The 26,940-nt window shown below is 46.6% G+C and overlaps 1 protein-coding gene across 1 annotated transcript in view; it reads right to left on the bottom strand.

Annotated features, from left to right (window-relative positions):
• Positions 1 to 26,940, bottom strand: part of VIT (vitrin) — a 106,203-nt gene that overhangs the window by 7,370 nt on the left and 71,893 nt on the right. Inside the window, exons 9-13 of the mRNA XM_086700361.1 lie at positions 23,841 to 23,885; positions 22,303 to 22,365; positions 17,688 to 17,835; positions 4,265 to 4,368; positions 634 to 860 (exon numbers count right to left, since the gene is read on the bottom strand). Of these exons, the coding sequence (XP_086556487.1) occupies positions 634 to 860; positions 4,265 to 4,368; positions 17,688 to 17,835; positions 22,303 to 22,365; positions 23,841 to 23,885 (587 nt within the window). The remainder of the gene's footprint in view (positions 1 to 633; positions 861 to 4,264; positions 4,369 to 17,687; positions 17,836 to 22,302; positions 22,366 to 23,840; positions 23,886 to 26,940) is intronic.

The following is a 26,940-nucleotide window of genomic DNA, read 5'->3' as shown; positions in this document are numbered from 1 at the left end:
CTCCTTTCTTTTCCGTTTCAAGCTGGGGCCTTTTCCTTGGAGGCAGGTTTATGTGGAGTCCCACTGTGTAAAACATACAAAAGGTGAGCTTCTCCAGGGGAGTGGGCGCAGAGGCCTGGCTCCCCGTCTATCCTGCTCCTGTCTGCTGTCAGCCATCTCCACAGAAACCATGAGCAGAGTTTGGAAACCTGATCTGCCTGACCTGATTCAATGCCTTTCTTTTCTTGTTTATCGGGTTGGTTAATCTGCAGTGTGTGTGTATGTGTGCATGCACATGTGTGTGAGCAAGTGGACATGTGGCTGTGTGTGTGCTCACATGAGGCCTCACCAGGTGGCCTGGTGGAGGTCCTCTGTGGCCATGGAAAGAGCCTGGGGAAGCCTCTATTGGAGACTTGGGGACACTGCTTCTCCCGAGGGGCTGTTGTTGGCCTCAGTTCACCAGGTGGGTGTGGGGTCTTGCTCTGAGAGGGTAAGTCTGGCTTCCAGACTTACTAGCCCCTCACTAGAGGCTCCCCTACCTAGAAGAGAGCTCAATCCTTCTTTGAAAGTAGGAGAACAGCCTTGATGGCAGTTACAGCTTTGCAAAGTGCAGCAGATCCTGACGGTGGGTGGGTCCCTTGGGCAGTTACGTACCTTATGAGAGAAGTTGGGCTCCACCACATACTGCTTCTCATTTTCAGTGGCACCTTCGATGGTGATGAAGAAAATATTGATTCCTGACTCCCTTGCAAACCTCGAAGCCTCCTCCACCTTGTCGGTGGGCCAGCCATCCACAATCACCACGGCCACATTGGGAGCACTGCCTCTGTTCCCATTAGCTTTGGAAAAGAAGTTCTTGGTCACAAAGGAGATGGCCCGGCCTGGAAGAAAAAGAAACTTCATGCTTGGAGTGCTTAGAAATGCAGGCAAGATCCTAGTGGTGTAAAGAGAGCCAGAAAAACCCATTCATTCTCTTCTTTTGTTTGTTGGTTCCCCCCACCCCCACCAACTTTTTTTTTTTAAAACCACATTAACTATTTTGAGGTGTACAATTCAGTGGTATTAAGTACATTCACAATGTTGTAAAACCACGACCACTAACCATTTCCCTCCCCCATTTCACTTTAAGCCTTTAACTTCTAATTGTCTTTTATTTAAAAAAAAAAAAAAAGTGTTAGGGACCAGCAAACAGATGAGAAAGACTTTCATGGGAATAAAAGGGTCCCCTCTTTGCCTGCATGCTGGAACCACACTATGCTCTTTCTGGGAGCATGGGGTGGGAGGGGTTGACCTGGAGCGACAGGAGCCTTTTCTCCACCTCCTGTCACTGGGGGTCAGCCAGCCTGGTGCTCTAGGGGCTGCTGGGTGTGGAAGGCTACATTCGAGGTTGAGTGGTGTCTTTTGTCCAGTTAGGGGCACAGGTCTGGCTGGCGAGGGAAGCACTGCACCTGCTAAGAACTGAGGGACTGTGTTCTAGCCCTGGCTGTGCTGCCTACTGGCTGTGTGGGCCCAGGTAGGTCACTCTGGGCCTCTGGGCCTGGATTTCCATTTCAGCTGAAAGCCACAGTTGTAAGATGTAATGGAGCCTCCCAGCCTGCCTTTCCAAAGCACATGTTTCACACCACATAGGACCTCAGGGATTTTTCAGTCAAGCAGGGTGACAATTGTCCCAGTTTGCTGGGACTTTCCCAGTTTAAGCGCTGAAAGCCCCATATGTTCCTGGGAAGATTGGGATGACCAGGTCACCCTAGAGTTAGCATAGCTGCATACAGTAAGGTGGTGCTCTTAACCCGGGCTCTGTGGACCCCTGGGGGCAATGGGCATGTGTATCCACAAATTCCCTGAAATTATACACAACATTTTGTGTATAAAAGTATTTATTTGGGTAGAGGAGTAGCTTTCAGGATATGCTCAAAGGGGTCTTCAATCTAAATAAAAGTTAAGAACCATCTTAAGACTTTAGGATTAACGTTATTTCACTCAATGCTTTTTGGTTTTGGCCAATATCCTGGCTCCACGGGTTAATCTTAACCTGTCAAAAGAAGGATCAAATGATCACACATTCAGTTGCTGGAGAAAAGTCTTGGAAAACCCATGTGATCTGGCTGCAGGGAGCACAGTTGCTGAGGGAAAACCTGGCTGCTGAGAACTGCCTTCACAGCCAAGGGACATGTCCCTCAAGGCCCAAGGCACCTGGCAGTCCCCTCTGGCTTAATGTTAGATGCCTGTAAACAGAGCACACCCCTGGCCTCACTCAATCTTAAATTTGGAGGCCATAGTCCATTACTGCTCAACCCACATTGCATCCACCTTCTAGCACATCTTGGAAGCAGAGGCTGGAAATCTGAAAACTACGTTGTTGAGACTCCCTTGCAACTACAGCCCTGGATTTGTTCTAGTTTCATGAATCGATGTGCATATATGAAATTTAGAAGAGTGAAGAGAGGCAGAGACTGTATTTTGGACTCTGTTCTTTCTGCTTATGAGCATCTGTAGGGTACTTGACTTCTTGGGTGGTGCCAGAGGAACTTATGTCTGCTGTCTAGCTTTGTTGCCATTGAGGTGGCAGGGTGCAGAACATTCTTTCTGTGCATGTGAATGGAGCAGGCAAGGCCTGGTTGGGGGGCTGACCACCGTAGCAGGAACTTCCTGACTGTGGTGGCTTCCTGGCTAAATCAGGTTCCTGAAGAGACTCTATTGGCAGAATTGAGAATGTGATTTCCTGATCTTGGAAGAGGCAGCAGCTCCTTGGAGGTCCAAGTTTTGCAGGAAGACTTTAGAAAACATCTCTCAAAGTTCAACCTAGAGTTCATTTCTGCAGTCCTTTTGATTATCTTCAAAACCATTTAATACCTAGGAATAAACCCCTTTCTGCTTGAACCAGTTGAAATGGGTCCTGTTCTCTGAACCCAAACTCTGATCAGTACAGGGCAGGGATAGAACATGTTATCTGCTGAAAAAGGTATATGATTTTATTAAGACACCACTCTAATCCCATCAAGAACATAGGGTGTCTTCGGAAGTTTTAAAGTTTTGCTTCATGATACATTACTGAAGTATGACTGATATAAGTATTCAATTGAAATCAAATCAGAAATAAACTCTATCGGGGCACCTGGGTGGCTCAGTCAGTTAAACATCTGACTCGACTTTGGCTCAGGTCATGATCTCATAGCTCATGGGTTCGAGCCCCATATCGGGCTCTGCTCTGGCAGGGCAGAGGCTGCTTGGGATTCTCTCTCTCTCCCTTTCTCTCTGCTCCTCCCCTGCTCACATGCTGTCTCTCTCTCAAAATAAATAAATAAACTTTTTTTAAAAAAGAAATTAAGTCTATTACATTTGCAATGTGGTAATACTGATTTGGGGTCCCAGATAGCAGTGACTTGGCTAATGTTTATTTAGCATTTTTCGAAGATCAAGGGCTTTTCATTTGCCAGATACTAACATACCGGTCCACAGAGATGTACAATGAAGCAGAGAACAAAATAATCAGACTTATAGTAACTTCAAAGATGTTCCTTCAGAGTCAGTTCTATTCTCTGTGTGCTCCATGCCAAGCAACTGTGGCTCACTTCTCCATTTCTTTGGGTTTCAATGATACAAAGAGGTTCCCTGAGAAGTAGACAGCCCTCCCAGTGCCCCCAAAGCCAGACTACCATTTATGAATTGATATGCTGGCCTAGGCTTACTGGCAACTTTTGAGTTTGGTTAGTGTGAAAGGGTTCCCCAATGCCTGGATAGCTCCTGGTGAACTGGCAAAATGGTTTCTGGACACATTGAGGGCTAGACTTGGACTTCTGGTAACCCCCCCACCCCACCCCTAACCACCAAGGTGCAGACATCTCAGGAGACTCAGCTTGAAACAAGGAACCTGTCTCTGTTTCCAGAGTCAACACTAGAACAGGGGAGCTCATTGGAGGAAGATTCCCAAGGGGCACTGTGGAGCTTTCTGAGTGGAATTGGTTATAACATTTAATGTTAAATAGTTTATGGCTTGTCAGTCAATTAGGAAACAGTTACAATAGCAGTCCTGCTTGTCCTGAAGAAAGCTGCCAACCTGAGGAACCAGGCATGCTGGAACTCTTCAGCATATGTGTGGTGATGATTCTTACCCCTGAATCCATGATGATACCTTAGAAAAGATATAATTCATTTGTATATGTGTGTCATTTCTTGATGGATTATTATTATTATTTTTCCTCCTCCTATATAGGATGTTAGAAGACAATCACACAGAGGGAGAACCGTGGAAGCAAGCTAGAATGATCTGAATTCGGTCACATACCTGCATTGGAAAGCCCTCCTCTCTGGGTGATTTTCTCTATGGCAGTTCTCAGATCCCGGGAATTCATGTGAGTTCTGAGGTTAAACTGGGCAGAAGGGTTGTCTCTGGAGAGTGAGAACAAGAAATAAAAATTAGCTGGAAAGAGAACATGTTATATGCTGAAAAAGGTATATGGTTTTATTAAGACACCACTCTAATCCCATCAAGGATATAGGGTGTCTTCTGAAGTTTTAAGTTGTACTCCATGATTACGTTACTGTAATGTGATTGATCTAAGTATTCAGTTGAAAACAAATCAGAAATCAACTCTAAAATCCAACTCTAAAATCCTTTGGAGGAAAGCAGAAATCAGAGTCTATTCTTTTATATATGAATAGAATGGAAGCCGCTTCAAAGCCTTGAGCTGGGTTTCATAAAATGCCCCACTGTGGACAGAAGGAACAATGAGATGGGGGGACTGGGGTCCTCTTCAGTGTGTGTAGAGAAAAGTGGTCTGTTTTAGGACTCAGGGTTCTAGTTTTGAGTGTGCTATTTCCTAGCTGTGTGACCTTGGAAAGTTGTTTAACTTCTCTCGGCTTCAACTTCCTCATCTAGGTAAAAGCAAAGATTGTGACATTCGGATTTCTAAAAAAACCAGGATGATAGTCAAGTGGGATTCTGCAAATGTGTAGGTGTCCCCAGGTTGCCTCAGACCCTCCTCTCCAGGGAGATAATCCCAGCTGGCAGCCACTGCCTGGGTCACCCCTCCACTGGAATTGCGCCTTAACAGTGTTGTCCAGGAGAGGACATCCCTTTATTTTTTCATTTTGTGGTGCCTGTGACTGGGTGAGAATATTCAAATCTTACCCAAAAGTTTAATCTATTAACCAAAAGGTCAGCTGGAGAGGAGGTGGAGTGAATTAAATGGAGAAAGGGAAGGAGAATCCTTCTCTAGAGACGAGTCTCTGTGGGTAAGCTGGGCGTACAGGCATGGGAGCAGCTGAGCAGAGGGTGTGGATATGTTTTATGACCAGGTTGGGGAGGGGGGGATCTATCGGGTGGGTGTTTGCACCCACAGCTGCGATGAAGTGGGGAAGCACAGTATGAGCACATCTCACGATGCACTGACACAGAGCCATTGGTGCGGCTGCATGTGAGTGTGACCTCTAAGGTCACGTGGGCCCCCCACTCCAGAAAAGCCAGTGCTCGGTTCAGTGCTCTGATGCTGCCATCTTGAAATCCTTAGTTTTTAAAACAGGGCCCAGCAAATCATGTAACAGGTCATGCCTGCAGTTTACTAAGCCTTCACGGGGAGGGAGAAGACTTTTTTCTGTTTATTTATTTATTTTGAGAGAGAGGGCCAGTGCAAGTGGGGAAGGGGCAGAAAGAGAGGGGGGCAGAGAATCCCAAGCACTAATAGTGTGGAGCCCTACGCAGGGCTCAAATTCACGAAACTGTGAGATCATGACCTGAGCTGAACCCCAGAGTCAGAGGTCTAACTAACCGAGCCACCCAGACATTCCAGGAGAAGACTTTAAAAAGCAGCCTTTCCACAAGCACCTGGAGTAGGTCCCAAGAGAAGCAGCTTTAGGCGGTTTAGGTGGGAATTCCAAGGGGACTTACAGTGGATTCTTAGCAAGTCCTCTAGGAGACCTGGCAGTGTGGTCACCAGGAAGCCAGTTCCCTAGGACTGAGAGGAGACATCTTCTGTCTCTCTCCCTGCTTCCCTCCCCTACTCTGCCCATGATTCCCACTTTTCTAGGTATCTCAAGGTGATCTATGTTGGAGGAGAACTCTTGGAGACTGGCAGTGTGACCCTCTGTCCTCCATTTTATTAGTAAACGTGAGGGACATGGGCTGGTTCTCAGACCAAACCAAAGCAAAGTGCCCAGAAGGCATGCTGGTCTCGGTGAGAGGCAGGACAGGCTCCATTCAGGGAAGATGAGGGAGGTTTAAAAGCAGCTCAGTGATGTGAGTGTTGGGGCCAAACCCAACCAGAGAAATGCCACCAGATGAAAACCAAGTTCTAGTTTAGGATTCAACAAGAACAAACAACAACAAAGCAAACTGCAGAATGGGGAAATGTGGGCGTTTTAGCTGAGCCCGACCTTACTCTCAACCTAAGTATGGTGTGGGTCCTCACGAATGGGCTGCAGTAACACAAGCCCTGTGCGGGACGGGGAGGAGGCATCACACAGAGAAGGAGCTCTGTGGTTTCCATGGTTAGATTTCTCTCTCCCTCCTGGCTCAAGGGTTTTGGGGCTTATATGCTTTGCAGATCAATCAGTGAATGCTGAACTTGCCCCCTGGCCATCAAGACTCAAAACCTGGACTCCCATCGCTATTTGCTCATCATAGGGCCTGTGAGTCCAATCAGTAAAACCCTTCAAGTTCCTCTATACACCATCACTTGCTTTCATCCCTCCTCCATATGTCTGCAGTGACCCTCTGAGTTCAGGCACCCTGCTTCTTGCTGCTTCTATTATAAGAGTCTCTATTTGGTCTGTGCAAAGCCAATTGTATGCACATCTTCTAAAAACCTCTTCCTCATGTTCAGCTCTGAGAGTAAAATTCCTCTGCTCAAAAATCATCAGAAGCTCCCATGGTTAAACTTCATATTTTGGCTTTCAAAAGCCCATCTATAATTTAATGCCAACGTACAATGTTCATATCATGCTCTCTGTCTTTGTCCCAGGATAACCTATATCCTAGTTGGAAAGAGCTGCTCACTGTTTCCTGGTTTTTGAGCTTTGTGACTTTGCTCATTAACTCCCTCATCTGGAAAACCCAAATTGTGCTCACCCTCTACCTCTAGCTCCCTGTCACCCTGCCCGGTGCTGACAACCTCCATACCTGACTCTGCTCTCCTCTAACTCAACACCATACACAGTATGTAATCCCTGCAGGTTCTCAATGAACAGTATGAAGAAACAAACATTTCCTCTTTTTCTGTGCATCTCTACCTCTAAATGATGGTGTTGCCCAGAGTGTATCTCCCTCATGTCTCCCTCCTCATTTATGCACTTCCCTGGGAGAGCTCATCAACTTCAGTCACCAGGGGTTCAGAGACCATTCACATGCCAACAGCTGTCTGGTGCACACTGGTGGATGCTCTGTCTTGAGCCCCAGATAGACATAAAATGACTTCCATCCATCTCTGTCCAGAATGCACTGTGTGGTGCCTGGGGGTGGTCCACAGCCACCTCAGGTTTGATATTTCCAAAACTGAAGTCATTTATCTTCTAAATCTGCTCCATCCAACCACTCATATCCCCTTCTGTGTTCCCTCTTCTGACTCATTGTCATCTCAGCAGAAAACATGCTGGACATGTTCTGACACCTCCTTCATCAAATGACATTTCCTATCAGACCAACCTCATAAATATCTCTTGTTATCTCTCCCTTCCTTTCCATCCCCATGTTTGTACTTTGATCTTTCCTTTCTTGAACTGCTAGAATTTCCTACCTGGTCTTCCTATACCCAGGGTGGCCTCTGAAGAGGACCTTTTTTTTTTTTTTTTTTTTTTTTAAGCAGGCTTCACACCCAGTGTGGAAGCCAATGTGGGGCTTGAACTCATGACTCCAAGATCAAGACCTGAGCTGAGATCAAGAACTCGATGTTTAACTGACTGAGCCACCCAGGCACCTCTCTGCAGAGGACCTTTTATTCAATAGGCTATACATGCTGATCAGAGGCAAATTAACCTGGGAGCTAATAATACTTCTTCCAAGGGGCCTAATTTTGTATTTGTAATTTTGTGTTCTTTTTCTTCACAGGACCCTTGAGCTGCATAGGCTTCAGAGTCCCCAGTCTTGATCTTCCCTTGGTTACCAAGGACTAGGAACTTTCTCAAGGCCTAAAAAATAAAATACGAGTTGAACCAAAACAAAATATTATGGGCTATAAAATTAAAAATTGCAAAATGGATATTGCCAATGGTAAGTATGTAAATTGTCTACCAAACATAACACAACTTACACTTCCATAGTTGTACAATTTTAAACTCACCAAATTTTAATTACATTTGAAACTGATTTGTGGGCTAGATTTTCTCCCTCTGCAGGATTTCCTGCATATGTGAGATGATCGTGTAGAAATCATAGCTAATCATAAAGTATTGCTCATACACACATAACTTAAAAAGCAAAAACATAAAATTTTCTTTTGAAAGTTTTTCCAGAAAAAAATGTATTTAAATGTAGAACCTAGTCACTTAGTCACGTCCACAGCATTCCCTGGAATGTTGCTCAGGAAGCTGTCTTGATATTCATCACTTCGCAGAGCAATCGATTACCTGTCTCTTTCCCATTCTACATATACAGCCAAGTCTCCTTATTTGCAGTAGTTACGTTCTATAAAGTTGCTGCGAGCATCACATTAGCAAATACTAAGCCCTTGCTCCTAGGGGAAATACTCGCTTAGGTTCCTGTGGGCCTCTGGTCACAACATTTTCATCAGCAGATCGATATATAAACTTGTTTTATGTACGTTTCTGTTGGAAGACACCTAATTTAATATATGTTTCTTACAAATAATTAATTACATGCAATATTTCTGTCTAATAAAACACAGCTGAGAAGGGTTTAACAGTTTCCTGACCCTGAGTAATGTTACCATAAATTTTCTTTGGCTTTTAGCCTCACAATGCTGTCCACCATTTTTTTTTTTTTTTTTTTTTTTTTTTGCAAATCAGTCTTCACTTCATGAATTCATAAGTTCAGCTACTTTTCCATCTTTTTCATAGCTTCATCAGACATTATAGATATTACCTTAGAACTTTCCAGAGCAGAAGCACACACATATCAGCGACGTTCCTCTTTCTTTTTCTGAAAGTACTGAATTATTGGTTCATTAACTTTGAGCTCATGACCAACGCACTGTCACGCATGCCTGAAGGAAACTTATCAAACAGTTGTAGTGTCTTGGTAAGTGCATCACAGCCTTCTTGTGCTCTGAACCCTAGATAGGATTTTCAGCACCACATTTGGGGGGCATTTCAAATAGTGAACATAACCAATGACAAGCACAAAAATATGAAGACTGTGGCACTAGATAGATTGTGACAAGGAGACTTGTTTATAGCATGGCGGCTGAAACAAGGCACAACATTGCCTTGTTTGACCTGGGCTGGGGATGTGTGTCAAGCAACTCAAATCCCACCCCTATGCTGTGCTAGTCTGCAGATGACTGTAAAAGTACCATGAGAGTTTGCTGTCAAATATGGAAGCCACAAGTCAGGAGGATCGACTGTTACCTATTTGAGAATAGGCGCTATGTCCCGGTATTTCCTATCCCTAGTGCTTAGCGTACAAGTGATAATAGGTGATTGTGGAATAAATAAATGAAAGGAAGAAAGCTCAAATGTCCTTTCCTCTCTCAGATCATCCCCGGTGGAGTTGAACACTCTGCTTCTGGGCTCCACACTGATCCTTCTCTTCCTTTATGATACCATAGAGGTGGATGAATCCATCTACAGAGGCAGACAGATGAGCTATTCACATACCCAGTGAATGGATGCTTTTAATTTTATTTAATGTTATTTCTTTTAAAAATATTGCCTCCCTTACTAGATGGTGAAGTCCTGAAGAACACAATCTCTATCACATTTATTGATTTATTTTTAGCAGATTGAAAGTTTGGATCAGAGGACCTCTGAAACTCTGCAAATGCTAAAATTATGATTAGGGGCAAAGCAACTGAGCCATCCATCAAGAGACTTATAGGCAAATGTAATCAAACCACTTAGAAGAATTTCACATTAGCATCTCCTACAAATGGCATAGAGCTTAGTGCATGGTAAACACTCAATAAATCTTTATTAAATTGAAATGTAATTAAATCAGAGGGATGAGTGATAAGTCTTAAATCTGCAAACTGTAGCAGCTCTTGGTACTAGAACACATGGATGTATGTATCCTTTTTCAGGATATACGGGCTGGTGGCCTGACATCCGAGCCAGGTTACTTTTCAGAGACAGACTAGTTAAAAAGTTCAAAGAGGTATGCCACTACATTTCCATCTAAGTAATTTTATTACAAGATCTCATTAAAGGAAAACAATTTTTTTCCCTCAGCGATTTCAAAGCTTTCCTTTGAAAATAAGAGAAGAAAATAAAAAAAGGTTTATAGCTCAAGGAGAAAATAACAAATTGTTCTGTTTGGAAAAGAAGCTAATGACGAGAAATTATAGGGAGCCAGAATTTGTGCATGGAAAGGAATAATTTATGTGACAGGAAATGATGAGTCTGTGCATGTTTAAGAAAAAAGAATACCTGTCAGAAATGGCCCCAGGTGATCAATTCCTAGGAAGGCTTGGGACCAGGGGGTAGGGAATTGGGATGGATATCAGTGTTTCCAGGCTTTCCTGCTGGTGCAACTCACCTGAGGCACTTGCTAAACTACATAGGTACCAGATCTCCTGCTGACAGAAACTCAATTCAGTTGATCTGGGCTGGAAGTGGGAATTTTTATTTGTTTGTTTGTTTTCAACTAGGGATCCAGGCGAATCCTATCCTTAGGAAAGTTTGGGAAGGCCTGGGGTCTGAGGACTAATGAAGCCCTTTCAGTCCTAAGGTCCATGCAGTTCTAGTCCCAGAGGCTACTGCTTTACCCCCATAATACTTTCGGTCACACTGCGTGAGCCCCTCAAATGAATTTTTATGCCAGTAGAGACATATTAACTGATCATATAGCAAGAACCTTTCAAAACGGGTTCCTCCAACAAGGCATCACCTTAAGGTTACTAATGCTAAAATGTGATGATTCATGGGCTTAGTCACTGAGATGTACCATGTGAAATCAGGAGGATGTTCTAGGGTGACCCTGGCCACCCAAGGACATGCTGGTGGCTACAGATTGGGTGGCAAACTTGTTCCTTTAGCGCATTACCTGGCTCAGAACAGAAATTATTTTGCCCCCATCCTCTCAAAGGACCGAGAGCTATGGTCCACCCGGTGGCCTGGGCCAATCTGCTGAGGGACTTTGTACAACTAGCCCCTTCTGAAAGGACACTGGCCTTACACTTCCAAGGATCAGAGATGGGAAGCAGGGTCTCAGAATCAAATTTTATCTTTAGATGAGTGTTTTTTTGTCACTAATGACAACAAATTCAATCCACCCACCAAAAAGTGGAGAATTGACCTGAGTACCTCTTCCTTGTGGGGGAAAAGCAGACATGCAATCTGCTCATCTGAGAGTCACTCTGGAACCAACGGACTCTCAGGCTGGCTCGTCTGTGACCACATCACAGGGCTCGGAAGCACTACAACGTGGAATGTCTTGGCAACAGACACACTTGCTGGCACCCCCTGGGCTCAGACGTGCACCCAATCTCCTGGGGATCCTGTCTGATTCTATAGGTCTAGAGTGAGGTCTGAGGTTCTGCCTTTCTCCCAGATGATACTGTGGATCCCATGTTGAGAAGCAATGTCTTAGAGGATGCCACGCCATCAAGAAAATCAGCAGTGCGCTGCCAGTGATAAGGGGAAGGGAGGAGAACAGCTGAGGAGTCTAGAGGAAGCATGAGAAAGGCAGAGAAAAGGAGGAGGAGGACGGAGCGGAGGCAGCTCTGTAGGCACAGAGCTGGGAGAGGATTCACCAGATGACAGCACAAGCCTGTGGGACTATCTGTGCCTGAGCTCTCTGGTTGCACAATATAATCACCTGGGGAGCTCTAAAAATTAATGATGCCTGGGTCCCACACTCAGAAATTCTGATTTAATCGATCTGAGGTTTGGTCGGGGAATTGGGATTTTCAAAAGCTCCCCAAGTGGTTCTAATTGCATGGGGGTGGCCATCTGCTTCTCTAGCAGAATGATCTAGGGATCTAGGGATGTAGGGAGAATGATCTCAGGGGGGGCCCTGGGATAAACCCAGCCAACGTGCGGTGGGGGCTGAAGGGGGACCGCTGAAAGGGAAGTGGTAGAAGTCAAGTGCACTCTGTGTTTTATTTGTACCTCTGGGAGAACTGAATGGTGAGGAATAGAAAAAGCATAGGGTTCCTTGTGTAGAGTTTATTCATAGCTCATTCAGCTTTGAGACTGTGTCCCTGAGGAGTGTGGCACACAGGCTCACCTGTGATCCTGTGAGAAGGGTCCTGTGAGGAAGGCAGAGGCAGTCTTTACAAGTTCCATTAGGCCCTTGGAGAGGCTGCTCGGGGGCCCCATTGGTTTCTGTAAAGGCAGTGTAGACTAGGGCACGAGGAGGAGAATGGGGTGGGCATGGGAGAGATCTGAGTTCTGGACGGCGTGGCCACTCTGCTCCTGGGAGGCCGAGCTGTGCCTGACTCTCTCAACAACAGACTGAAACTACAGACTAAAATATCAGCTTCTGGGTTTTTACCAGATTCTGACTTACTCAGTCTGGAATGGGACCTGGGCAGCGGCATCTGTGAAGCCCCCTAGGTGACACTAGCATGCAGTCGGGGCCTGGGCCACAGCTTCTTGCTCTGAGCCCCCTGGAGCCATGTCTCATGCTCCAGCCCTGCCCGCTCCTCTTTTGCTGCAGACTCAAGAGAATGTGACAGAATGGTCCTCCTTGCCAGGCATATTCGTTTTCTCTTTCCGCTGTAACAAATGGCCATAAACCTAGGGGCTTAAACGCTCAGTAGCTTACGGTTCTGGAGGTCAGAAGTCTGACACGGGTCTCCCTGGCAGGGCTGCGTTCCCTTCCGGAGGCTTGGGGGCAGGGGTGGGGTGGGTCCATCTCTTTGTCTTTTCTATCTTCTAGAGGCCACTTGCATTCCTTAGTTGTGGCCCCTCTCCTCCATCTTCAAAGTCAACACTCACACCTCTGACCATCTTTCCATAGGCATATGTTCCTCTGACTGATAACAGCTGGGGAAGATTCTCTGCTTTAAGGCCTCGTGTGATTAGATTGGGGCACTGGATAATCCAGGATAATCTCCCCATCTCAGGGTCCTTAGCTTTAATCACATCTGCAAAGTCCCTTTTGCCCTGTGAGGTAACATAATTATAGGTTCCAGGGATTTGGATGTGGACGAGTTTGGGGGCACTGTTCTGCCTGCCACACCAGGCCTGACATTGGTTCTTCCCTCCACTCTGACTGTCCCGTGCACGGGGGCTCAGCTGATCCACGGGAGTCTCTGGGCATCCTTTCTTTGTGGGGGGTGGGGAGGCAGGGAAGGAGGGAGGGGAGCCGCTGAGTGTACGACTGAGGGTCTTCAGTCCAGGGCTGATAGGTAAGAAGGGTAAGAAAGTGCAGCCCGCTTTCTACCTCACTGGACGACTGGTACAGAGCAATGAGCAAAGTCTTATTTCATTTTGAAATGAAGAAAAGCCAACATGTGGCTTTGTTCTGTAACTGTTTTCGAATGTTGATATCCTAGGGTTGATTACAGAGTTCAGAAGCACAGGTGCAATTCTGTTCCATTTGTACCGAAACTGGGGGCTAAAACAAAATCATGTCGAAGGTCAGGGGGCACGAGGCACACGCGGATCCAGGCTGCAGTGAAAACACCAGTGTGTTGGTTTCATTCGTTCTGCCGGCTCGAGTTCACCTACTAGCCACTTGCTCCGGCTGTCCTTGCGTTTAGCCTTTCCGTGTGCCTGTTGGCTGTGCACTTCTAAATCAGAGCTCAGCTGCAAAACAAGGGCTTGGTCCTAGGCTTTTTGCTCAAGCACAGCGTTTCAGTCTTCAGCTTGGTGGAAAGCTTCAATCATCAGAAGCTTTCTCGGCAGATGAGCAAAATCTTTGCTTTGAAGTCAATTTTGGTTGACATTGTAGGGATTAACCCAAGATTTAATACCTGCCCTCTCCCCAGTGGTCATGCATTTAGCTGTGTGCTCTTGGGCAAGTCACTCAACCTCTCTGAGGGCAGCACCGCCTCTCTTACAGCAGGCCTGTGATGATTGGGGAATGAACTCTGTGGTTGCCGGAAGGCTGGTGCGGTTGGGGGTTAGAGGCTTCTTCATGTGCAGGGAGGGGGGACGTGGGAGCATGCTGGTACCACAGTGGTTGAGGCCTCCCCTGGTCTGGATCAGGAGCAGAAGCCCAGGAAGTGCAAGGTGAAGGTGAGGAGGAGCAGAGACCGCGAGCCCGCTGCTCGGCTGAATGGGGAATCGAGGGGACAGAGAGACGCAGAGAGGCAAAGAGGGAAGGACCAACCACCTGTCAGTCCTGTGACATCAACCCCCTTCCCTTGGGCTACCTGGACTGATTTTCTGTTTCTTGCACCCAAAAGATCTTTGTGTAGGATGCTTGGGAATCAGGATTCGGAATGAGCACTGCATCCTGTCAATCAGATCATTTTTAATACTTCCGGTATTTTTTTTTTATTTTATTTTTTTAAATTTTTTTTTTCAACGTTTTTTTTTATTTATTTTTGGGACAGAGAGAGACAGAGCATGAACGGGGGAGGGGCAGAGAGAGAGGGAGACACAGAATCGGAAACAGGCTCCAGGCTCTGAGCCATCAGCCCAGAGCCCGACGCGGGGCTCGAACTCACGGACCGCGAGATCGTGACCTGGCTGAAGTCGGACGCTCAACCGACTGCGCCACCCAGGCGCCCCGACTTCCGGTATTTTTATCTCATATTTGCCTTTTGTTTCCTGTTAATAGTATGAGTCTCTTAAATTCTAAATTTAAAAGTCTAAATCTAGCCGTGAAAGTCTAAATTCTGACGCAGCCCTCCTAAGGAAATGCGGGGAAGGAATCTTCCGAGCCTGGCACGTATGAGCAGAGTTTCCAGATTTCAGGGACTCCTGCCTGGCCAGCTTCTTCCCAGCCCACACCTCTCCTCGGAGTGCTCATTGTTGGTAGGCTGGGCACTTCCTGTAGAACCTCATTTCCTCATTATAACACGCGGGACTTTCTATGGCCCCAAGGCTCTGTGATCCTGAGAAAGCAATGTGATCCCAGTGACCCTAAGGTGGGCACTGGAATCCACTGAGGACCCAAGACTCCAGGAGAAGGATCAGATACCAAATCAGCCAAACACTGGCCCTTCCTGCTTTTCATCTTCCAGAAACACAGGCCCCACATCTGCCTCTACTTCTGCTTCCTCCCCTTTCCTGCCCCACTCCCTCCCTCTAGATGCACTAAGACCATTTGGTAAAGAAAGGATTGAAGGGAGCCCCCTCAGGAAGGAAGCCAGGGGGCTGAAATCAAAAGCAATTTCAGCTGGGCACACGGATTTCCCTTCCACCTCACACACACTTCTCATACCGCCCTCCAATTTATTGTGTTCCCCACATTCCAATGAAGGATGCATCACCTCCGTGCAACACATCAGGTCATTACTGACCACGCCACCTAACTGGAACCAAGGCTGGAAGGAAGGGAGAGGCGGCTCGTTTAGTCTGTTAGCCCAACCTTCATTTATTGGGTGTCTTCCGAGTACAGAGCCAGTCACTGAATCACAGGACATCAGGGCTGGTGGCGCCCTAATAAATCATCCCGTCCGCCCCCAGGACTTCACAGATGGCAGCACTCACATGGAGGGGTTAAAGCACCTGCTTAAGGTCACACAGCAGAGCTCAGGCCAGAATTCAAGACATCTGTCACCAGTTTGTTGTGCTTTCTAGCCCACCCTATGGCTGAAGGAAGGTGCAGATGATTGATTCGCTTCTATGAGTACATAAAGTGAAGGAAAACATGCAATTTCTCTTAAGTGCTCCAAATTAATAAGGACCCAGGATACAGAAAAAGATGAATAGCAAAGGCATTTTTAGAAAGCAAAATTGGAAAGCATGGAGGTAACTCTTCTTCTGCAAATGGTGATCACATTAGGAAAACGTGGGGGGAAATAGTTTTCTGGGGGGAAAGAGCCTTTATTGAATTGGTTTTCCTTCCCTGCTACATTTGCTCGTTCATCCGCCTTCCCACTGGCACACAACACTATTCTTCCGCCCATTTTTCTTTCCCCTGACATATTTATTACCTTATTTTCATATTATACTATAACCCTTGGTATACACAGCTTTTAAAGCAGCTATTTTTAATGCAAGATGACGCGCCAAGCTTTGAACCCCCCAATAAAATTGACCGGGGACATCTGGCACTAAAATGCTTACACTTCCTCCCTAGAGAAGCCTGCTCTCCGTTTGCTATCTTTAAAAAGTAACGTAGGAATGAAAATAGGTTGACATTTCGAAAACAAAACAATGACCAAAAAATCTCATTTTTCTATTTCAAGTTAAAGTCTTCAAGATAGATCCCTTGAGAGTTGACATTTGACGCAATTGGTTATTTTCATATATTTGACTCTGACTATATACAAGGGCCAGGTAGCTCATCTACTAATTTTTCTTCAGAGGAATACAAGATAGTACTAAACGTGTCATTGGAATTCAATGTTAAAAGTACAAATGCTATAAATTTATGAAAACAAAGGATTTGTGATTATTTCTTTTGACAATTGAAAAATAAATATTCTAAGGTCTTTGAGATAACAGCCTTGATTAAAATACAGCTCCTGGAGATCCTTGGGGAATTCCAAAGGATCTGGAGACCCTCTGGTTGTTGTCAGGTACACATGTTTTTACTTTTTAGGTGCAGAGAAATTAAGTCGTGACTGAAGCTTCTGAGCTACAGGCACAGAGGTCTGTGTTAGTTTCCGCTGCTAAGGTTAAGCCGTGGGTCTGCGGGGAAGAAGGGGTCATCTTGTGTCTGAGAGTCCTTTGTGGAAAGGGAGATAACTATCCTGCCCTTAATGGTTTCTGGTCAAAAGTCCATCTATTATTTGAGATTTGTGCTTGTTCGCTCTTCTGACTGTTTGCTTATTACCTGTCAATATCTGTATATCTGCTTCAGGGAGAAGTAGGTTTCTCGTATTATAATGAAATAAGATGGGCTTATTATCCCAAAGAAGAGGTTGAGATTGGATGTCAGTATGAATGCTCGATTTCTACCCCAGCTAAAATAATAGAACGGAATGGGGACAGGCACCTGGTGCTCAGCTGACTGACAGAGACCACTCCCCTCCCCGCCCATTCTTCCCCATTGCCTGGTGAGCTCTTCTGGTACCAGTGCAGAGGCCTAAGGTCATATGGAGAAAAGAGAAAGGTCAACCTAGAACACCATATCTTCTGGGCATCTTACCTGTCTGTGTGCAGGAGTGAGCACATGGTACGGTCCACCTTCCTCATCTACAGACGACAAAACTGAGGACAAGAGAGAGGCGAAGGCCTAGCCTGAGGCCACGTGCTTGTTGTGGGCAGAGCGAACACTGGATTCCAGCTCTCCTCCTTCCAGATAAATATCCTCTCTACCAATCGGAAGTGCAAATGCCATTTACCTCCAAATGTTCATTAACCTGTCCTTCCCTTCTGGAAGAATCAGATTTCTTAAATGGCACCTGAATTGCTTCAGTTTCTTTCACTTACATTTGTATTAGGGAAGACATGAATTTATGCTCTAGGATGCATTGGTATTATTTGTGGCACAAGATTAAGTATGCGACGCCACTTGGTTTCACAGCACTTACCCATACTGAACGATGCCCATCAGTGGACCAGCAGGGCCAATGTCAAGAGCTTGGGCAACATCAGCCAGGAACTGCTTTTGGATTCGGAATCGACGTTTGCCAATGCTTGAGCTCCCGTCAATTACAAATGACAAGTCAATTTTGCAGTCTGAGGAATGGAAAAGGGGTCTGTTATTCTGATGATCTCTCATTGCATTAACCTGGGCATTCTCCCCCTCCCTCTTTCCCCATCAGAGCCCTCCCCACCCCACCCCGAGAATCCAATGAAAAGAAAATAAAAAGAAGTGGCAAGATGCAGGGTATATTCACTTATTTATATTCCTGACAGATTTTCACTGGGCCCCAAGATCCGGGACACTTGGACTAGTACTTATTTCTATAAATGTTTTAGAATTCTCTGCCCCAGCCACATTGATAGACTTCAGAAGCAATGACCTCCCATTCAAGTTTGGGGAAATCCTGAGGATGGTTTCCTCGGCTCAGACCACATAGGTTCAGACCCCTAGATGTAGAATTCACGAAGACTGAGTCTCAGGAGCTTGTGCTCTCTAACTCTCATCTTAATTTTGTAGAATTATGTGTTGGGTCTTTATAAAGGCAAGAAAAAATCAGCAAGGCTAGTGCGGAGGGGAGGGCAGGAATGGTAGGATGAGAAATTAATACCAATCTTCTCCTCATGTCCCTGGGTAAGGCAACCATAGAATTAACCATAGAATTATCTACACCTATCAGTACTTGTTTGTAGCAGTCTTTGAATTTTTCCCTTTCTTTTAGTTGTGATAAAGACTGGGACATTTTTCTGGCTAGGATCCCTGGACTTCCATGAATATATGGAGGTTATGTTGGAGGTGGGGGCGAAGAGCTATTCTCGGCCTCTCAAATGCTGTAGAAATTGGTGGAAAGCCACATAGGCTAATAGTGTCTTCTTTGCTCTTGACTGAAATTGCATCACCTTAGTATGATAAAACTGATTATTCAAAGCTGATCAGAAGTTCTTATTGGGAGGTATGTATCCCTTTGATCAATAAAAACAAAAAAACAAACAAACAAACAAAAAAACCGGGGAGGGGTGCCTGGCTGGCTTAGCTGGTTAAATGTCTGACTTCAGCTCAGGTCACGATCTCATGGTTTGTGGGTTCAAGCCCCACGTCAGGCTTTGCACTGACATCTCAGAGCCTGGAGCCTGCTTCGGATTCTGTGTGTGTGTCTCTCTCTCTGCCCCTCCCCTGCTTGTGCTCTCTTTCTCTCTCAAAAATAAAGAAACATTAAAAAAAAAATGGGGAATGAATTGTTTAACAACTGCAATTTGGGAGACAAAAATATTTCAAAGCACAGTTCCACGTGGAGAAAAAGAGAGGGGGACAGTAAAATTGGGAATTTCTGGGCTGGAGCATCCATGAGGACACAAGGACCAGTGATGCCCTTTGTGCTTGGTGGTCGCAGCTGCCTGAACAAGCCTGGATCTCTTTAAGCTGCCATAGGATCGCCCATGAGGCCACTCTCAGCCTTCTCTTCTCTCCAATGCAAGTTGTATTGCTTCCATGTGACTGGGGTCTTCCCTTCCCCAGAAGGAGGTCGGTGGGCAGGGAGGGATATCTATCTACCTACCAATCAATCCAAGTATATATATATATATATATATATATATATATATATATATATATATATAAATATGAGAACAAGAAATGGACATGAATTGACACAGTTTTAAGCAGATTTGATGAGAAATACTTATTAAAGAGTGATACTACGGAATTGGCAGATTAAGGGAAAAAAGTTGTATCTGAGAATGTGCTTCATTATCTTGCACTGGTGCATGGCAATGAAAGCGAGGGGAGAAGTAGGCGATGACAGCGACCTCTCTGGGCCTGGCTGACTCTGCTCCATCTGGAATCAGTGCCTTGGCTCACTAGTGGATCTTGCAAACTTTTACTTCCTGTCTGCCTGGACATTTAGTGCCGGCCAACTCTTCTTTTTCTGCTGGCTTCCCCTGTCCTTTGCTGCCCCCAAACTGCCTATACCCAAGCATGATCCTTGAGATGAAGATTACAGGAATCAAAGAAAATCAAGAAGTGAAGCTTAAAGATGTCACAGAAGCCTGGGAAAAAGCAGAAGAGAAGCAGAACAGTTCTAGGGCTACTGATGTACCCCACACGGGGCCAGCCCATTCTTTCCTATGTCTGAGCTTGCAATGAGAATTGTTGCCAGCAGGTGGCAGTGGTGTTCTTCAGGGCTTGCCGCTCACCAGGCAGGCACCTGTGGTTTGCTAGAAATGAGGACTCCCAGGCTCCACCCAGATCTACAGAATCAGATCCCCATTTCAGCAAGACCTCCAGGTGACCTGTGTGCACATTAAAGTTTGAGAAGCACTCCTGAACAGGGCTTTTTCTTCTAGATGTCAGTAGATTAGTTTCTTTTGAAATGAAAACTTTTTTTTTTTTAATAACTGTTAATTAGAATAAGGCCCCGAAGTGACTTCCTTTCTTTTTTTAAAAGAATGTTTATTTTTGAGCCTGGGAGGGACACAGAGGATCCTAAGTAGGCTCCTCGCAGACAGCAAGGAGCCTGATGCAGGGCTTGAACTCAGGAACCGGGAGGTCATGACCTGAGCCGAAATTGGATGCTTAACCGACTGAGCCACCCAGGCACTCTAAAGGCGGTTTTCTTTTTAAATAAATAAAGCCCACGGGGCACGTGGCTGGCTCCGTTTGTAGAACTTTGACTCTTGATCTCAGGGTCAGGAGTTCAAGTCCCATGTTGGGTGTGGAGCTTACTTAAATAAAGCGATGAGCCTCTTCTTCACGGACAATTTTTTCTCATTTCTTACAACTTGAACCTCGTTCAGGATTCAAGTGTTCACTTCATAGCTAGGCTTTAAAGAAGTTGAGATGCTCTCTATTTGCTTAGGTCTCTTTACTACTACCTGATGGCTGACATTGGAATCACCTGTGCTCCCCATTGCCCAGAATGCTTTACTGATCTGGCTTTCAGCTCTGCGCATGTGCTCACTGAGACACAGCGGCTTTCTCGTAGTGAGAGGAAAACATGCCGATATGAAGATGGCATCACTACTACAGGATAGAACTGAGTTACTAAATGTTCAGCATGAACAATTTATTACGGTCACAGAGGGCAGAGGTTGGAAGACGAGGAAGAAAAGGTAAGATATAGTGTCTACGGGAATCAATCTACCAATTTTCTTAATTGCTTTGGTTTTCTCCAACATGATACAATTTTTATAGATTAATGCTTTGTGTTGTCTCATACATTAGGCCAGTGTTTCTTAACCCTGGATATATATCAGAGTCGCTTATGCAGCTTCAACAAGTAAGAATGCCTGGGAATCTCTCTGGGCTGTGCTTCTTAAGGTTTGATGTGCAAAGAAATCACTTGACTCGGTAGGTCTGGGGTAGAGCGTGGGATTCTGCCTTCCTAACAGGCCTCCAGGTGATGCTGACGTGGCCAGACCATACACTGAGTAGCAAGATCTAGGGTGAGTGGGATTCAGTAGGTATGAGCAGGAACTGGACATCTTGAGTCTTCAGGTGATTCTCACACACAGCTGGGTTGGGGCTCACAGCGCCCTGGTAGCTGACTTGCAGCGACTTTCTAGGGGAATCTGCGGGTGCTCCCTTGGGCCTGTAGCACTCACCTGCCTCTCGGTTTTCCTCTTCCCCCCCCAACCCCGCCCGGATCCCTCCTGTCTGGTATCCTCAGGTGGCTTCTCCACCTATTTAGTGCTGAAGTTCTTCAAGTTTTTTCACTTTTTAAAAATGTATTTATTTATTTTGAGAGAGAGTGGGGGAGGGGCAGAGAGAGAGAGAGAAAGAGAAAGAGAGAATTCCAAGCAGGCTCCACTGTGTCAGCACAGAGCCCAACACAGGGCTCAATCTTGCAAACCATGAGATCATGACTGGAGCCGAACTCGAGAGTCGTATGCTTAAGTGACTAAGGCTCCCAGGCACCCTAGAAGTTCTTCACGATTAAGCCCTCTGGTTTCCCTAGGTCACCTTTCCTGTTCTCATGACCTTGGTTTTAAACCCTAGCTCATCATCTTCCAACTCTGAATTCCCAGGGGGCTCCTCCTTCTCAAGTCAGATCTGGGGAGTCAGGCACCTACTGGACCAAATGTCTTTCAGAAGATGGAAGACAGAAACCATCTCCCTGCCCTACCCCTGTGGACCTCATGGCAGTACCATTAGCCCAGCTGCTTCCTCTCTCATACCTCCCCCTCCAAGCCTCTAGATTCTTCCTCTCTGTTTCCTGTTTCTCTCCATTTCCAGTTCCAGCTCGGAGCTCTGTCTGCCCTCATGCCCAGTAAGCCCCTGGCCCTGCTGGCAAGCCAGTCTCCTCCTCTACCCCCCTCCTTTGTCTCCCTTTTCCATCCCACCCTGTTGCCATAGTGATGTTTAAAAAATCCGATCCTCTCCCCTTCGTGTACACAGTTTAAATCCTCCACAAGCTTCCCTTTCCCCTTAGAACAAAGTGACAGAAGAGAGGAGCTCAATAGATCCAGGGTGGGAAAGAGGTGGGTTTGGGTGGGAGTAAGCGGGGAGAGAGGGAAGCAGATTGGATGTCACGGCCACTATGGGTCTCTAGTTGTCAGTTAACTTACTTGGATCTCCCTGGGATAGCGGCTCCAAAGCCTGCGTGCTTAATTCTTCTTTTGGAACAAATCCTGGAAAGAGCAGTAAAACTTTTGGTGACTTACAAGAACAGGAAGCATCTGGCCTTACCCCAGGGATGGGGACATAATGGATATTCACACCCAGCTGCAGGGTGAGGGGCTTGGCTACAGGCTTGACTGTGTTCTTCTCCACACCACCCCCACCTTGAGAGATAAGACTGAATTACTGACAGTCTACAAAAGACATGGCAGCTTATGGGTGCTCAGGGGTCTGAAGTCAGAAACTTGAGTTCTGTTCCCTACTGCCTGTTAACTGAGTCTGTCTGAGCCTTAGTTGCCTTACCTGCAAGCAGTAAGCACTTTGCCAGCGTGAATTATCCCTCTGTAAAACTCTGAAAATCTCAAGGTCAGGGCATGTGTCTTACCCATCGTATAAACCTTCACGGTGCCTATCACCATAGGTCCTCGGTCAACATTTGGTGACTGAGTCAATGCACAAAGATGGGTGAGACACATGGCTAGTCTAACTGGGGGGGGGGGGGGATGTAAGCTGCAGGGCAGGAGATAAGATACCAGCAACTCCAACAAGTGAGAGGATCTAGAACGCAACCCCTCCCCTCCACAGCCTGAGATTAGAGGGGAAGCTACAAAAGGGTTTTGTCCTTTTAGTGCGTGCGTGCGTGCGTGCGTGTGTGTGTGTGTGTGTGTTGAATTTCAGCCTTGGGAATGTGCTTTAGAGCCATTTACATGGAAGCCAAGTTCACACATGTATCATATAAGGGAATAAAGACCATCAATAAGATGGCCTGGGAAGTTGGTCTTCCTATTTTCAGCATGCCTGGAGTGTGGGGTGCCCTCCCAGAGGCTCCGTCAGAGGAGGGAAGTGCGGGGGGCTCTGCTCTTGGCTGTGGTGAGCTTTCTCCAGGCTTGTTAGTTTTTCCAATTTGCCAAGCACATGATTTCATCTTTCCATGAAAGGTCAGTCTGCTCATCCCACTTCCTCACATCATTTTGAAAATTCGCTTTGGGTGTCTAACGGCATTTCTCAGCCAGGAGCCTCTCAGGGAAACTGTCCAAGGCTCCATGTTGGAGGGAGGGGGGAAGAAACGTGAGGCCAGAGGCCTCTCCTCCACCCCGTCGTTCCCTACCAGTAAAATCTACCCTCAGACCGAGAGCCAGAAGGCTGTGTTTGCTGTTGGAGTTTCAGACCCTTAATTCAGTAAACAGTAAACAGCGAGCAACACTCATTCATGTCAAGGGCCAAGCTGAATACCACTTTGCAAAGAAGGACAGGGCAATAGAAGGAAGTCAGAGTGTGCTTCGAGATGGAGTGAGCCTCTAAACCTAACTTTGGGGTGAGGAACTCACTCCCTTGTATGTTCGGGTCTTCATGACTCTCACTTCCCTTTCGTTATCCGGTGGACAACAGTGGCCTCTGTGCCACCAGCTGGATTATCAGACTCTCGTGATTCTGTAATCCTATGTCTCCATCTAGTCATGGCCAGGGGGTTGGGCTGTATAATTACCTGCATCTAAAAGGACCGATCCAGGTTTCCACAAGTCCATTTCCCCTGATTTTCAAAATTAAAAAGAAGCAAACTTGTTATTTAGGTGAAACCAGTAGAAACTTTCAAGTAAACTGCCCGGATGATAACATTTTCCACTTGTGGCAGAGAGTTCAATAAAAGAACACGGGACCAGACGTTAGGAAGATACCACCTAAAACCTACAGCGTTTTTTCTCCTGGGAAGCTCTGAAAACCAAAGACAAAAACATCTTTGCCCTTTCCTTTCTTTTACTGTGCACCAAGAATCATGGACTATAAAAATCCCGGGATTCAAGGGGACCTAAAAGCTCATCCAATCCAGACCAACCTCCCCAGCATGCTTCCACAACATCACTACCAAGTGAGTGGATGGCTGGTGCTTGGATACCGCCAGAGACAGGAAACTCATTACATACCCAACCAAGACAGTACATTTCTTCTCGGACCGTTGAGACTGTTAGAAAATTTTTCATCATATTGATCGGAAATCTTAATCCACCCCTCCATCCACACTTACTAAGCGCCCAGCATATACCCAATATCATTTCAGGTACATTTGACTCACCCATCTATTTTATGTTCTCTTCCTTAGAACCACACAGAACAAATCTGGCCCCGTCAGGGAGTGGGCAGTCCACTCATTTCCTGGGGCTCGGCTGCTCATTGTGTGCCTCATGCAGAATAAAGCAGAGTCACCGGGCATTTCTATGTGCAGTAAAATGTTTAATGCCCCACTATAAACTGGGGTTGATAAGGTGGAAAGCATGGTCAGGAAGGGAGGGGGATTCTTACCCAATAGTCCCTGACGTCTTTTGGAGAATCATGGCCAGGAGGGGCTCAGAGGCAGCACAAACGTGTTATGAAGGCTTATAAGGACACCAAAATAGCTGTTTCTCTTCCTCTGTCCCTTCCTTCTGTCCCCACCTCCCCAGCTCAGAAAGTGTAATCAGCCCATCAGCTTTGCGGCAGGCTGAAATGAGTAACACACCCAAAAGAAGTGATGTTTTCCTTCATAGGATGAAGGTGCCCGGCTATTTTGAAAGGCCGTCTGCGTTCGTGCACATTCTGATTTAGTGGTGAGAACTGAGTTTAATCTGGCTCAGCCATTAACCAGGCGTACACCTTAAACAAGTCTCCTACCCTCTGTGAACCTTAATTTCTCTGCGAATCCCATTAGCAGGTTGGGTGAGATGATCTCCCTGTTCAAATATTTATGACTTAGAAGTTTAAACGGTCGGCTCGCCTCATTTCTCTATCGCCACCTACTGGTAAACACACGCACTTCACCCTTTCCTTGAAGAACGAGTCTGGTAGCATCTCAGTTTTTGCCCAAGGCTTTCAGCACCCTTGAATGCTACAACGAATTAGAATTCTGGGCATACTTTAGCAAGAGAGAAACAGTTCCCTGACAGCAGGGAACCAAGCCCTTCCTCCTGTCCTGGGAGCCTGTCTTTCTGTTGGTGCCACTTATATTTGTTTGGGACAAGCATGAACCAAATCACTTATCCAAAAGCCGGAGGCTGAAAAATATTTGGACAGCTGAGACTTGGTGTTTTTTGGACTTGGTGGTGATGGGAAGGAAGTCTGTGAGAATACTGACTTTCTGGTGTTGAAGAGTAACCAGGTGATGTGAGGATAAAAGGCACTGGAAGACCCATCCTCTGTCTACCCAACCTTGGCTGGGGGGTTGGGGGACTTGCCTACCTTCTCTGACCTCAAGTTTTCTCCTGTGTAAAGCTGAGGTCACGAACACCTGCCTTGACCTGCTTCCCACAGAGGTTAATGTGTACAAAATCACATCGCAAAGTGTAAGCCAGTCTTAAAAAACAAGGACTTATTTTTTTGGGGCGATACTCGCTTGGTCATCTCATAGATACAGTCAGCGTCTAAGGGAAGAACTGGCTCTGAAGGATTTCCGTGGAAAAAAATGTAGATCCGTTAACGTTTACTAAGAGCGTGCTTGGCGTCAGGCACTGGCCAAGCACTTTGCAAGTTTAAGTCACAACGGCCCCGAGAGTTGGGTTACGGCTGTGACCTCACGTTACAGGTGAGGAAGCTGAGGCACAGGGAGAGGTCGAGCTGAACTTCGAGCTCAGGCTCCAGAGTCTGCACTTAATCACCCCCTGTTCATCACACGTGCGAAGTCACTGTCAAGTCGGCATCTCAGGGTCATCTTAGGCCACTGAAGGACACACAACCTGGCACACTCCCCGTGACTCACGCTAAATGTGGGGGACCCCCATATCCCTGCTCTGAGACCCTGGTGATGACCTCTGCACTGGTGACAGCTTCCGTTCCCTGCACATCTGGAGGTGACCAGCACAGGACCTAAGCGGGAGCTGTAAGACACGGCCCTTAGGGCTGTAAAGTTTTATGGGGCAGAAGCACAGTTGGCCCTTCGCCCCCCCCCCCCACCGGGTTCTCCCCAGAGAGTCCCCTGGAGTGTGAGTGTTAGGAGGTGGCGGTCTGAGAGGCAGCAGGCCTCCGGAGCTGGGGCACCCCCGTACCCTCCTTCCCTTGGCCCAGCTCCCTGCCTGGAGCCGCACGGTCCCTGTGGACAGCTCCCTCTTGCTGTAGTGAAATGGCACGCACTCGCAGAGCCGCTGGCTGGGCCAGAGAGAGCACAAGGGCTATCAGAGCAGGCTGAGGACAGTCCAAGGTTCTAGGCACTTGATCTGTCACGGACGCATCCATAATGCTGGGTTTACAGACGGGTTGCCCTCCCAGCTTGGTGTGGGATATTGGTTTGGGACCTGGCAGCCTTTTCGCGTGCAGACAACATTAATTCCATGGTTGGGTTTCCAGGCAGGTGAAGCCTATTGGATCGAACACGGTAGCCTGAAGCCAGACAGCAGAAGCAGAATGGTTCTGAGGCAAAGTCACCGAGTTCTAACTGAAATCATCAGAAGCACCCTCCTTCCCCTGGAAATACAGCTGGCGTGGCCATGCTAGCAAGGTGGCTCCTGTCCCCACTCAGAGGGTGCTGGAAGGAGGGGCAGGGCCTGGCAGTGGAGGCCAGAGGTGGCAGTGGCCTTATGGATGACTCTGAAGGACCAGGGTGTGGGGCCTTCTACCTGTGG

The sequence above is a fragment of the Puma concolor genome, chromosome A3, assembly GCF_028749965.1.
Source record: "Puma concolor isolate L17-30 chromosome A3, mPumCon1.1.hap2, whole genome shotgun sequence".
Taxonomy (NCBI): Eukaryota; Metazoa; Chordata; class Mammalia; order Carnivora; family Felidae; genus Puma; species Puma concolor.
Note: the sequence above shows the minus strand (reverse complement) of the source record. Positions and strands in the feature narration are given on the sequence as shown.